General features: G+C 41.1%; 1 protein-coding gene across 3 annotated transcripts in view; it reads left to right on the top strand.

The window, feature by feature from the left end:
• The window catches only part of sdk1a (sidekick cell adhesion molecule 1a), a 932,616-nt gene that overhangs the window by 768,519 nt on the left and 151,501 nt on the right, over positions 1–12,596 (top strand). For all 3 annotated transcript variants that reach the window (XM_043711904.2, XM_043711902.2, XM_043711903.2), the window contains one exon: positions 5,437–5,626. In XM_043711904.2, coding sequence (XP_043567839.2) covers positions 5,437–5,626 — 190 coding nt within the window. The remainder of the gene's footprint in view (positions 1–5,436; positions 5,627–12,596) is intronic.

The following is a 12,596-nucleotide window of genomic DNA, read 5'->3' as shown; positions in this document are numbered from 1 at the left end:
GCCCTTAGGGAAAGAAAAACTGCCATTGTTACCTCCTGGCCTAACTGTAATTCCAAACCACAATAATGTGATTGACTCTTAACTGTCCTTTGAAACAGCCTAGCAAGACACACTATTCTATAAAACTACTACAAAGCCTAAAGAAAGAAATGAAAATGATTTCGCACTTGACATCATACATCAACCTAGGTCCCAAAATTGACAATGACAAACACATCCACGTCAACCCTACAACATCTGGGACCTTGTGCCAAAATTGGAAGGGCTACCCCACAGGCTATGTAACAGCCTGACATTGTCATACTTATGGAATCATACCTTATAAAGGATGTCCACTGTCACTAGAGATGGCTACATGGTGGCATACCCTCTACAGACATTTATCTTTTACTCTGGCCTCTATGCAATCTCATGGCATCAGGTCATGGGCAAGAAAACCTCTTGCTGACTACTACCCACTGACTCTCTTCACCCCACACCTCAGCTGATGAACCAGTACTATGCTATGTTGAAAACCACTTGGAGAAAGCACTGAGTGTGACAAGGGCACAGAATGTACTCTGGGAGGGGGACTTCAGTGCCCATCATCATAGCACCGCTACTAATAGAGCTGACTGAATCCTCAAGGACATAGCTTCATATCCGCGCCCATAGTAAGTGTTGTGGGAACCAACAAAAGAGAAGTTCTACTTGGATCTCATTGACGTCCTTGTCACAAGTCCATCCTTCCTTAACAGTAATATTAGGAGTGGCCTCACGTTTTGGAGATAACTCCTGTTTTCACACTGAGGACATGTTCCATTGTCTTGTGTGGCACCAGCACCGTACTAAATGTGATAGACTTTGAACAAGATCTAACAACTCAGAACCAGGCGTCTATTGGTCAGTGTGGGCCATCAGCAACAGCTGAATTGTATTGAACCACAATCTGTAAGTTCATGGCTTGGTATACCCCTCACCTTATCATTATCACTTAGAGGTAAATCAACCCTGGTCCAATGAAAAGTGCAGGAGGGCTAGCCAGCAGAAGCACAAGGCATAACTAAAAATGAAGGGCCAACTTGGACAGCTACAACACGGGACTAATGGCAGACCAAACAGCAGAAACAGCATGTAATAGACAGGCAAGGCTAAGTGATCCCATAATGAATCTGATCTATGCTGTCCAGTCCTACCACTCTCGTGGTGAATGGTGGTGTACCATTAAATAGTTAACAGTAAGTGGACACTTTCCAAATATCCCCATCTGAAGTACTGGCATTAATTTTCAGAAATGCCGAGTGGATGGCCATCTGAATTTGTTTCAGAGATCCCCAGCATCATAGATGACAGTATTCAACAAATCTGATTCATTCCATGTGATATCAAGAAACTGCTACAAAGACTAAGAGTACTGGCAACATTTCCGCAATAGTACTGAAGGCTTGTGTTTTCGAGCTCATTGTGACCCTAGCCAAGTTGTTTCAGTACTGCTTCAATGCTAGCATCTACCTGACAATATGGAAAATTGTCCATGCATGTCCCTCTCACCACTTACTCGATTGTTAGTAAAGTGATGGACGCAGTCATTGACAGTACTAATAAGCAGCACTTGCAAAGGATTAACCTGTTTGCTGGTGCTCAATTTGGTCCCATCATGGCCCCTCAGCTTCTGGCCTCATTACAATCTTGGTCCAAACATAGTCAAAACATCTGAATCCCAGAGGTGAGGTGAGAGTGTATGTCCTTGACATCAAGTATGAATTTGGCCGGGTATAACATCAAGTAGCCCAAGTAAAACAAAAGTTAATGTGAATCAGAGGGAAACCTCCTTGCTGGATGGAGTTGTACCCAGAATAATGTAAGATGATTGCTGCTGTTGGAGGTCAATCATTCCAGCCTTCAGGAATCTCTGCAGGAGTTCCTCAGGGTGGTGTTCTCAACCAAACCACCTTCAGCTGTTGGTGGGCAAGTTGTTGGAGGGAATCCTGAAAGATAGGCTGTACATGTATTTGGAAAGACAAGGACTAATTCGGGATAGTCAACATGGCTTTATGCCTGGGAAATCATGTCTCACAAACTTGATTGAGTTTTTTGAAGAAGTAACAAAGAAGATTGATGAGGGCAGAGCAGTAGATATGGACTTCAGAAAGGCATTCAACAAGGTTCCCCATGGGAGACTGGTTAGCAAGGTTAGATCTCATGGAATACAGGGAGAACTAGCCATTTGGATACAGAACTGGCTCAAAGGTAGAAGACAGAGGGTGGTGGTGGAGGGTTGTTTTTCAGACTGGAGGCCTGTGACCAGTGGAGTGCCACAAGGATTTTGCTGGGCCCTCTACTTTTTGTCATTTACATAAATGATTTGGATGTGAGCATAAGAGGTACAGTTAGTAAGTTTGCAGATGACACCAAAATTGGAGGTGTAGTGGACAGCAAAGTGTATTACCTCAGATTACAACAGGATCTGGACCAGTTGGGCCAATGGGCTGAGAAGTGGCAGATGGAGTTTAATTCAGATAAATGCGAAGTGCTGCATTTTGGGAAAGCAAATCTTAGCAGGACTTATACACTTAATGGTAAGGTCCTAGGGAGTGTTGCTGAACAAAGAGACCTTGGAGTGCAGGTTCATAGCTCCTTGAAAGTGGAGTCGCAGGTAGATAGGATAGTGAAGAAGGCATTTGGTATGCTTTCCTTTATTGGTCAGAGTATTGAGTACAGGAGTTGGGAGGTCATGTTGCGTCTGTACAGGACTTTGGTTAGGCCACTGTTGGAATATTGCGTGCAATTCTGGTCTCCTTCCTATCGGAAAGATGTTGTGAAACTTGAAAGGGTTCAGAAAGGATTTACAAGGATGTTGCCAGGGTTGGAGGATCTGAGCTACAGGGAGAGGCTGAACAGGCTGGGGCTGTTTTCCCTGGAGCGTTGGAGGCTGAGGGGTGACCTTATAGAGGTTTACAAAATTATGAGGGGCATGGATAGGATAAATAGACAAAGTCTTTTTCCTGGGGTCGGGGAGTCCAAAACTAGAGGGCGTAGGTTTAGGGTGAGAGGGGAAAGATATAAAAGAGACCTCCGGGGCAACTTTTTCACACAGACGGTGGCACATGTATGGAATGAGCTGCCAGAGGATGTGGTGGAGGCTGGTACAATTGCAACATTTAAGAGGCATGTGGATGGGTATATGAATAGGAAGGGTTTGGAGGGATATGGGCCGGGTGCTGGCAGGTGGGACTAAATTGGGTTGGGATATCTGATCGGCATGGACGGGTTGGACCAAAGGATCTGTTTCCATGCTGTATATCTCTATGACTCTATAAGATCAGAAATGGGAATATTCACAACTTCTCAAATACTGAAACAGACCTTGTCCATATATGACAGGACATGGACAACATCCAGCCCTGATAACTGACAATTAACCTTCATGCCATTCAAGTTGCAGGCAATGGTTATCTCCAATAAGAAAACAGCTAATCATCACGTCTTGATGTTCAATGGCGTCACTATTAAGAATTTCCTGCTGCCACTATCTGGCGGTTGGCATTGGCCAAGAACTGAACTGGGTCAACTATGGTTGCAAGAGCAGTTCAGAGGCTACAAATTCTGCAGCACGTAACTCATTTCCTTTCTTCCCCATACCCTGCCACCAACTCTTATACAAAAAGTCATGAGCATGATGGAATATTGTCCGCTTATCTGAATGAGTTGAATCTGACAACATTCCAGAAGCTGGATACCATTCAGGAAAAAGCAGCCCATTTGATTAGAACACAGTACATCACCACCAGCACTCACATCCTTCATCATTGATGAAGAATGGCAGCAGTGTGTACAACTGCGAGATGGACTGCAGTGTCTCACCTAGGTGGTCTGAAAATACCTTCCAAATCCACAACCAATTCTGTGTAGAAGATGAGCAACAGATGCATGGGAGCACCAGCTACCTACAAGTCAGCCTGTAATAATATGAAAAAATTCACGCTGCAGTTTGAGAGGCAGCCGCTGGAATCAGGTGTATACAATCAGATATTACAATTGAGTAAAGATAACCACAAAGACGTGAAGGAGGAGCTGACCCGAATTGATTGGAATGGGAACCTAGCAAGGAAAATGGTGGAACAGCAATGGCAAGAGTTTCTGGGGATTATTCGGGAGGTATGGCAGAAATTCATCCCAAGGAAGAAGAAGCATACTAAGAAGGGGATGACACAATAGTGGGTGACGAGAAAAGTCAGGGACAGCATAAAAACAAAAGAAAACACAGACAGTATGGTGAAGATCAGTAGGAAGACAGAGGATTGGGAAGCCTTTAAAAATCATGATATCCTAAAGTTTATTGCAATCTGTCAGTTAGTATTAATATGAATTCTTTGTTGGTCATAGGCAAATGGGGCAGCATAGCACAATCTGACAAACAGCAAAGAGTTAATAATCGGTTCATTTCTGTTTTTATATCCATATTATGTTTTTATTGTGGGATGATTTATGTTGGGCCAGACGCCTGGAAGATTCAGCTATTTTTTTAAATAGTGGCATGTGATCTTTTATGTTGAATTGAACTGATGGATGGGATTTTAACGTCTCATCTGAAAGAAGGTTGGTCAGACAATGCAGCCATCTTTAGTATTCCATACAACTGTCAGTATGGATTATTTTCTTAAGTTACTGAAGCAGAGTTTGAAACTCAACCTTTTGACTTGGAGGCAAGATTTCTGCCACTAAGCCAAACTGGTACACATGACTGAAGTCAAACTGTACAATTTTCTTTTCAGCCTTGAATCCCAGCAACTTATTGCGCTCTCATCCTGCTATCCCAGAAGTTTGTTTGAGATTTATTGCAAATCTGTGGTTCTCTGTATGAGAATTTTTGCCTCTAGGCAAAAGAAGCAGATTTTAATTTTGAACTGGAGGAAGCTCTGTCAATTATTCTCTTCGAGGTTAATTCCTAGTAGTCAGTACTACGCAGTCACCACTGTTAAACTTCATTAGCCATTGATCAGCCCAGTTGTAAACCTGTTGAGCTATCTTGATAAGAACTTGATTGCTTAGCATAATTTTAAATTTTGTACTCCATCATTCTTGTGCCTTCCAGTGTAATATCATTAAGTATCCTATTATGTGAAAGGTTTTCATGCAACAAGCTGTATATTAATTTCATGCAGAGTACAAAACATATCTCAAACATTTGAGCAGGATTAAAATGTAGACTTAACAAACAAAGAAACTTTTTTTAAAAAATTGTTTTATTTCAAGAATCCAGTAATTGAAGTGGTTGATTTTTTTTAAATTTACCTTTTCCTGTTAACACTGTTTCCAGTGTTAGAAATTAAATTTTTAATTTCAGAAAATGTGTGCATATTTTGTAATATGACATTTCTTTCACTCAGAGTTAAAATGTGTGGAGTATTAAAAGTACACTTTCGCTGTTGTACATTAAACTGCCTATATTTACAGATCCTGTACCAAGAGAAAGATTCTGAATTAAGTATTTGCACTCATCTTGTGAAAGGAAATTTTACACAATCTGTTGTCCTAAATGATCTGAGGAAGTATAGTCCATATGAGATTCAAGTTTTGGCATTTACCAGAATTGGGGATGGAGTGACAAGTTCACCACCTGTAATAGAAAGAACAAAAGATGATGGTAAGTTCTGAAATGATATATTTAGTTAATCTAGTATCTTTTATTGTGGCTGCCATAGTCAGCTGAGAGAGAAACAGATATTCCTCTGGTTTTTTTTTACCTTTACCATCTTAACCAGAATATGTTCATTTGCTTCTTATTAACAAGTTAAGTTATCTCACAGTTTGAAAGTTACTATTTAAGGCTTTCTGAATGGTTCAGGTACTTTATTTGATGAATACAGATCCCTGCCGACCAAGGAAATGCAAATTGTCGGTCAGAAAGCTATACTTACACTCAATACCTTTGGATTTGGAAGAGAAAATTGACCAAGATTCTTGTTTTTGATCACTGTTTGGGGATTATTACTGAAATTTCCATACCAGTGAAGGTTGGTTAGAGACAACTTTACACTTAGTTATAATAGAAGAGAAAATGAGGTCTGCAGATGCTGGAGATCAGAGATGGAAATGTGTTGCTGGAGAAGCGCAGCAGGTCAGGCAGCATCTAGGGAACAGGAGAATCGACGTTTCGGGCATTAGCCCTTCTTCAGGCTAATGCCCGAAACGTCGATTCTCCTGTTCCCTAGATGCTGCCTGACCTGCTGCGCTTCTCCAGCAACACATTTCCATCACTTAGTTATGATATCCTTCTGGATGCTTCACTTTCCAACACTTGCTCGGTATATTTGCACTTTAAAAATAACTATGCAGTAAATAAGAGATTGCTTAGCAGTCATGGCACTGGTCAACACTTTTGGGAGAAGACAAGGGGGAGACAAGTCCTGCTAATAGGTATATATAATTTGATTTCAATAGCAAACACCATTCCTTAGTCTCAGATATGTGTCTCTGCATAAGAAATAGGAGCAGAATTAAGCCATTTGGCTTTGAATTTGCTCTAACATTAGATCGTGGCTGATATGTTTCTAGACCTCATCTCCTGCCTTCTCCTATAACCCTTAATCCCTTATTAATCAAGAACCTATATATTTCTGTCTTAAATAACTCTCAATGACTTTTCCTCTACAGCCCTCTGTAGCAAAGAGTTCTACAGATTAACCTCCCTCTGACATGAACACATCAGTGACAAAGTTTCATTGTGAACTTCTGAAAATTGATCATCTTTGAATAAGTGGTTTTAATGATATATTCATTTATGAAATACCTCTTGGTTGAAAAATGTTGATAGAGGAATGTTTAATGCTGGTGTAATCATTCTAACTTGCACGCATCTTCGAAGGTTTGTGTATATTGCCAGAATGTACCCTGCTGACAGTATATTCCACTGTCAAGTTCTGTTAACAAAAAATAGTAAGCTCATGTTTCAAGATATGAAGTTCTGGTACTTTGCGTGGGTTATAAATTTAGGAACCTTCAAGCCTCTCCATTTGTTGGTGTCTTGCTATTTATTAGTAGGAGGGGAAAGTTTATTGTCAAGGATATTTCAAGAACGTTGCATTTGCAATCTTTGGATTGAGAGCCATCTTTGTTACATTTTAAAGTAAGAGTATCAATTTGCTTAAAAATTCTTATTTGGAGAACTGATCTTTTGCATGTAGCCACTAACTAGATTGTGGAGCTAACATCTTCATTTCTATTTTTTGCTAGATCCTAATTTTCCTTCCTTCCCTTCTCTCTTGAAAACCTTGCCTGCTAGTTAGAGTATGGTTCAACAGGCGTGGATCATCCTCTGGTTCCTCCTTGATGGAGCTTCAACACTGACTGGCAAGCAAACCTTTGATAAGAAGGGTATTAAAAGCGATTCGTAATCCAATATGATCTGACAAACGGGATCATGGTTGACAATCAGATGCAAGGTCTCTGGTCAATTTTAAACACTGCCACCCCACCAAAAACAAAGAAGAACTAAACTGAATAGTGATCTTTCAGAATGTAGAGACTCTGTTCCCTTCATTCTATTGCTATGATGTGTCAGAAGATGGTCCTTTCAACCTCAGTGTGACAAGGAGTAAGGTCATCTAGTCAGTTTTGAACTACATTCAAATTTAGGGTGCAGAAGTGAAGCAACAGTGCAGCACCACTGGACCATCTAATTTTCCCAAAAGCAACCTTTATTAGTTTTAATTAATTAACATTACAGAAATATAAAGGGCATAGATAAATTAAAGACCAGAAATGATAGCATTTTCACTAATCATAGTGTCTAAGATGAATGATGACCTCTAATATTTGTCTATTTCTTGAACTTGCAGAAACCAATATCAACCTTACTGTCAATGTTAAGTAGTAAAATCTAAATTGTCTTTTCCTACCTCCACTAAAATATTTAAATATATCTTCCTGTAGAATATAAAGCAACTAAATTTCTCCTTGTTATTTCAAGTGCTTGTGTTATTCCATCCTTTTTCATAAAGAATATCCAGAATTGTTCACAGCACCAACAGTAGTAACAATGTGTACTATGTACCAGATGCAGTGCAGAAATTCACCAAAATGACAGCATCATCTAAACCCATGACCACTTCCACCGAAAAGGACAATGGCAGCAAATACATGGTAACAGGAAACACCATCACCTCTCCAATCCACTCATCATTCTGACTAAGAAATATACTGTCATTCCTTCACTGTCGCTGGGTCAAAATCCTGGAATTCCCTACCTAACCACATTGTGTGTCAATCTGCAGCACGTGGACTGGTAGCAAATCCCAAGTTAAGGAATTACTGCAATGTCTATTAGATTTTGTATGGAGCAGCACTGGTAGAGCCTAATAGGGAAAAGGCAGTGCGGGATTTGGTGATGTGTAATGAGCCAGACTTGATTAGGGAGCTGAAGGTGAAATGACCATACTCGGAACAGTATCTGTAATATGATAGAATTCACCCTTCTGTTCGAAAGGCTGAGGCCGCAATCAGATTTAATGATATTTCAGTTGGGTAAAAGTAACTAAAAATAATGAGGGAGGAGCCAGCCAGGGTTGATTGGAAGGGGAGTCTAGCAGGGAAGATGGTGGAACAACAATGGCCAGAGTTTCTGGGATAATTTGGGAGGCACAGCAGAAATCCATCCCAACAGTGAAGAAATATACAAAGGCAGCCATGGCTGTAAAGGGAAGTCAGGGACAGCATAAAAGCAAAAGAAAGCTCATAGAATGTGGTGAAGATCAGTGGGAGGCCAGAGGATTGGGAAACCTTTAAAAACCAGCAGAGAATAATTTTAAAAAGCAATAGTGGGGAGAAGGGTAAGCTAGCTAGTAACATAAAAAGAATTTGCAAGAGTTTTTTGTATCCATCAAGGGTAAATGTACAGTAATATAGTAAGGGAATGGGTCTGGTGGGTTACTCTTTGGAGGCTCGGTGTGACCTTGTTGGGCCAAATGTTACCACACTGTAGGGAATCTATTCAACGATTCTATCTAAAAGGTAAGAGAGAGAAGAGTGGAGATTGGATCACTGGAAAATGAGGCTGGAGAAGAAAGTAATTGGGAACAAAGAAATGACGGAGAAACTGAATAGGTACTTTGCATCAGTCCTCATGGTGTTAGACACCGGTACCAAATCAGAACTTAAAGAAAATCAGGGGCTAGAGGTGAGTATAGTGGCCATTTTTAAGGAGAAGATGCTGGGGAAACTGAAGTGGCAGGAGGTGGATAATTCACCTGGACCGGATAGACTATGCCCCAGGTGTCTGAAGGTGATAGCTGAGGAGATTGTCGAGGTATTGGTGGTGATCTTTCAGGAGTCCCTAGAGTAAGGAAGACTGAGAAGTCGATACTGTAACACCCCTGTTTAAGGCGTGGGGAGAGGGAGAAGCCAGGAAATTATAGGACAGTTAGCCTGACCTCTGTCATTGTTAAGATTTTAGAGTCCATTATTAAGGATGAGATTGTGAAGTGCTTAGAATCATAGAATTCCTACAATGTGGAAGCAGGCTATTTGGTCCATCAAGTTAGCACAGTGGCTCAGTGGTTAGCACTGCTGCCTCACAGCGCCAGGGACCCTGTTTCAATTCCTGCCTTGGGCAACTGCCTGTGTGGAGATTGCACATTCTCCCCGTTTCTGCGTGGGTTTCCTCTGGGTGCTCCGGTTTCCTCCCACAGTCCAAAAGATGTACAGGTTAGGTAAATTGGCCATGCTAAATTGCTCATAGTGTTAGATGTAAGGGAATGGGTCTGGGTGGGTTGCTCTTCAGAGGGTCGTTGTCGACTTGTTGGGCCGAAGGGCCTGTTTCCACACTGTAAGGCATCTAATCTAAAAAAAAGTCCACACCGACCCTCTGAAGAACATTCCATTTAGACCCACTCCCCTACCCGATCTGTAACCCTGCACTTACCATGGCTAGTCCACATAACCTGCATATCCATGGACGTTTTGAGCAATTTAGGATGGCAATCCACCGAACTTGCGCAAGTAGGAAGAAACACAGACACGGGGAGAATGTGCAAAATCCACACAGTCGACCGAGGGTGAAATCATACTCTGGCCCGTGGCCTTGTGAGGCAGCAGTGCTAACCAAAGATCCACCATGCCACCTTGGAAGTGCATTGTAAAATAAGACTAAGTCAGCACAGTTTCATCAAGGGGAGATCATGTCTGACAGTTTGAATTCTTTGAGGAGAAAACAACCATATTAGATTAGATTAGATTGCTTAGATTAGATTACTTAGTGTGGAAACAGGCCCTTTGGCCTAACAAGTCCATACCGACCCGCCGAAGCGCAACCCACCCAGACACATTCCCGACATTTACCCCTTAACCTAACACTATGGGTAATTTAGCATGGCCAATTCACCTCCCCTGCACATTTTTGGATTGTGGAAGGAAACCGGAGCACCCGGAGGAAACCCACGCAGACACGGGGAGAATGTGCAATCTCCATACATTCCCCTACATTTACCCTTTCACCTAACACTACAGGCAATTTAGCATGGCCAATTCACCTAACCTGCACTTATTAGACAAAGGAGAGCCAGTGAATGTGATCTATTTGGATTTTCAGAGGCTTTTGATAAGGTGCTGCATTGGAAGCTGTTGAATAAGATAAGTCCATGTTGTAGACACAAAGTACTGGCTTTGATAGAAGATTGTTGACTTGCAGGAGGCACAGAGTAGAAATAAAGCAGTTATTTTCAGGATGGCACCCGGTGACTAGTGGAGCTCCATAGTGGTCAGTGTTGGGACCACAATTATTCATGTTATACATTAATGATCTGGATGAAGCACCTGAGGGCATTGTTACTAAGTTTGTAGATGACATAAAGATACGTGGAGGGACAAGGAGGCTGTAAAATGACAGGCTAGGAGAGTGGGCAGATAGAATACAATGTGGGAAAGTGAGAAATTATGCCTTTTGGCAGGAAAAATAGAGGTGTAGACTATTTTCTAAATAGGGAAGGCTTTGGAAATCTAAAGCACAAAGGGACTGAGGAGTCCTAGTTCAGGATTCCCTTAAGGATTAACACGCAGGTTCATTTGGCTATTAGGAAAGCAAATGCAACATTAGCATTCATTTTGAGAGGGCTAGGATTCTTCTTGTGTAGGCACAGCTAAGACCTTAATGTGGTCAATTAAAGGCCAGTTCAGGCTTTAAGTCGGCATCAGCCCCATTGCCTGTCATCCTGGCAGGTGTGAAAAGTGCTTGACGACCTGCCTACCGGGTGTGGGGGGGGAGCTGCAAGGGATCTCCATTTGTTCCGAATGTATGTGGGGAGTTCCTGGACCAAGGGGGCCAGGATAGTGTCAAGGTATGCAGAGATAAGTTTGGTGGGTCTGGAGCAGGCAGAGTTGTGAATATTTATATCTTAGACCCCTCTCCCGACCCCACATCCTTGATGAAAGGCTTTTGCCCGAAACGTTGACTCTCCTGCTCCTTGGTTGCTGCCTGACTGCTATGCTTTTCCAGTGCCACAATTTTCAACTCTGAATTCTGACACCAGTGTAAATAATTCCTGGACTATCCAATTACATTTCTTTTCATTTTAAGCATCTTCTAAATTCTCAGCACTACAAACTACATTCACAAAACATTTGCAATTGAGTGTTTTAAGACCTGAAATCATACTGGTCAACCTGTGTTATAGCTCCATTCAAGGCCAATCAATCATTTCTAAGACCCAATCACCACAGATGGAGTTTCACCAAGATTCTGTACAACTGAAGTGACACACCCTTGTTTTGTATTCCAGCCTCCTAAGGTAAAGACCAACATTTCATTATTCTTTATGATAAATTATTATAGCTGTTGACTAGTTTTAATGAGTTATGTAAATGGACATACAAATCCCTGTTCCTCCACAGCTGCTCGTCTCTTACAGTTAGGAAAATATTCTGATTTGTATTTCGCAGATCCTAAGAATAATACCATTTAATTTATATTATCACTATTTCCTAACCTCTTGAGTTTGCAATGATTCAAGAGAAATGGCAGCTGCTGGTCTTCAGTCAAAACATCTGCTCTGTAGAGGTCCTCCACATTTAGTGAGCCTTTCTTACTTATTTGCTGTCCCTCCCAGTTTGATAACATAAACAAACTTGTAGTTTATTTCTGGTCCAAAGACAATTTACTTAAATAACAATGGAATCCACAAGAATCTCTGTGTTCCATATGCCGTTTTAAAAACATGACATACATTGGTTACAATTACATTGTAACCTTTAATAGGGTTGGAAATTTATGTTGGCATAATGTCATTCTTATTACACTTGACTTGGTAAGGAAATATTTATTGAAATTTGAGAATGGTTGTTCTTGACTGCATGAATAACAGAGGCATCTTCGTGCTGAGATGCGAAGCTGGGAGACGATCCAAGATCTTGGTTGATTAAGATTGAGAATGAAAGTATTCTACCAATTTAAAATAATTTATAACAAATTAACACAAATAGACCGTGCATAAATATTAGTTTAACTTTTAACCCCTCTATAATTGTATATGATCATCTAATTGGAAGGGAATTATAAATATCCAATTCAGGTGTGGATCTGTACTGACTGTTGAATACCAGTAGACTTGAAACTAGTCTTCAGA

This window comes from Chiloscyllium plagiosum, unplaced genomic scaffold, assembly GCF_037043375.1.
Source record: "Chiloscyllium plagiosum isolate Xiang-an unplaced genomic scaffold, Cpla_swu_hap1 HiC_scaffold_20, whole genome shotgun sequence".
Classification (NCBI taxonomy): Eukaryota; Metazoa; Chordata; class Chondrichthyes; order Orectolobiformes; family Hemiscylliidae; genus Chiloscyllium; species Chiloscyllium plagiosum.
This window is presented reverse-complemented; position numbering and strand designations above follow the sequence as displayed.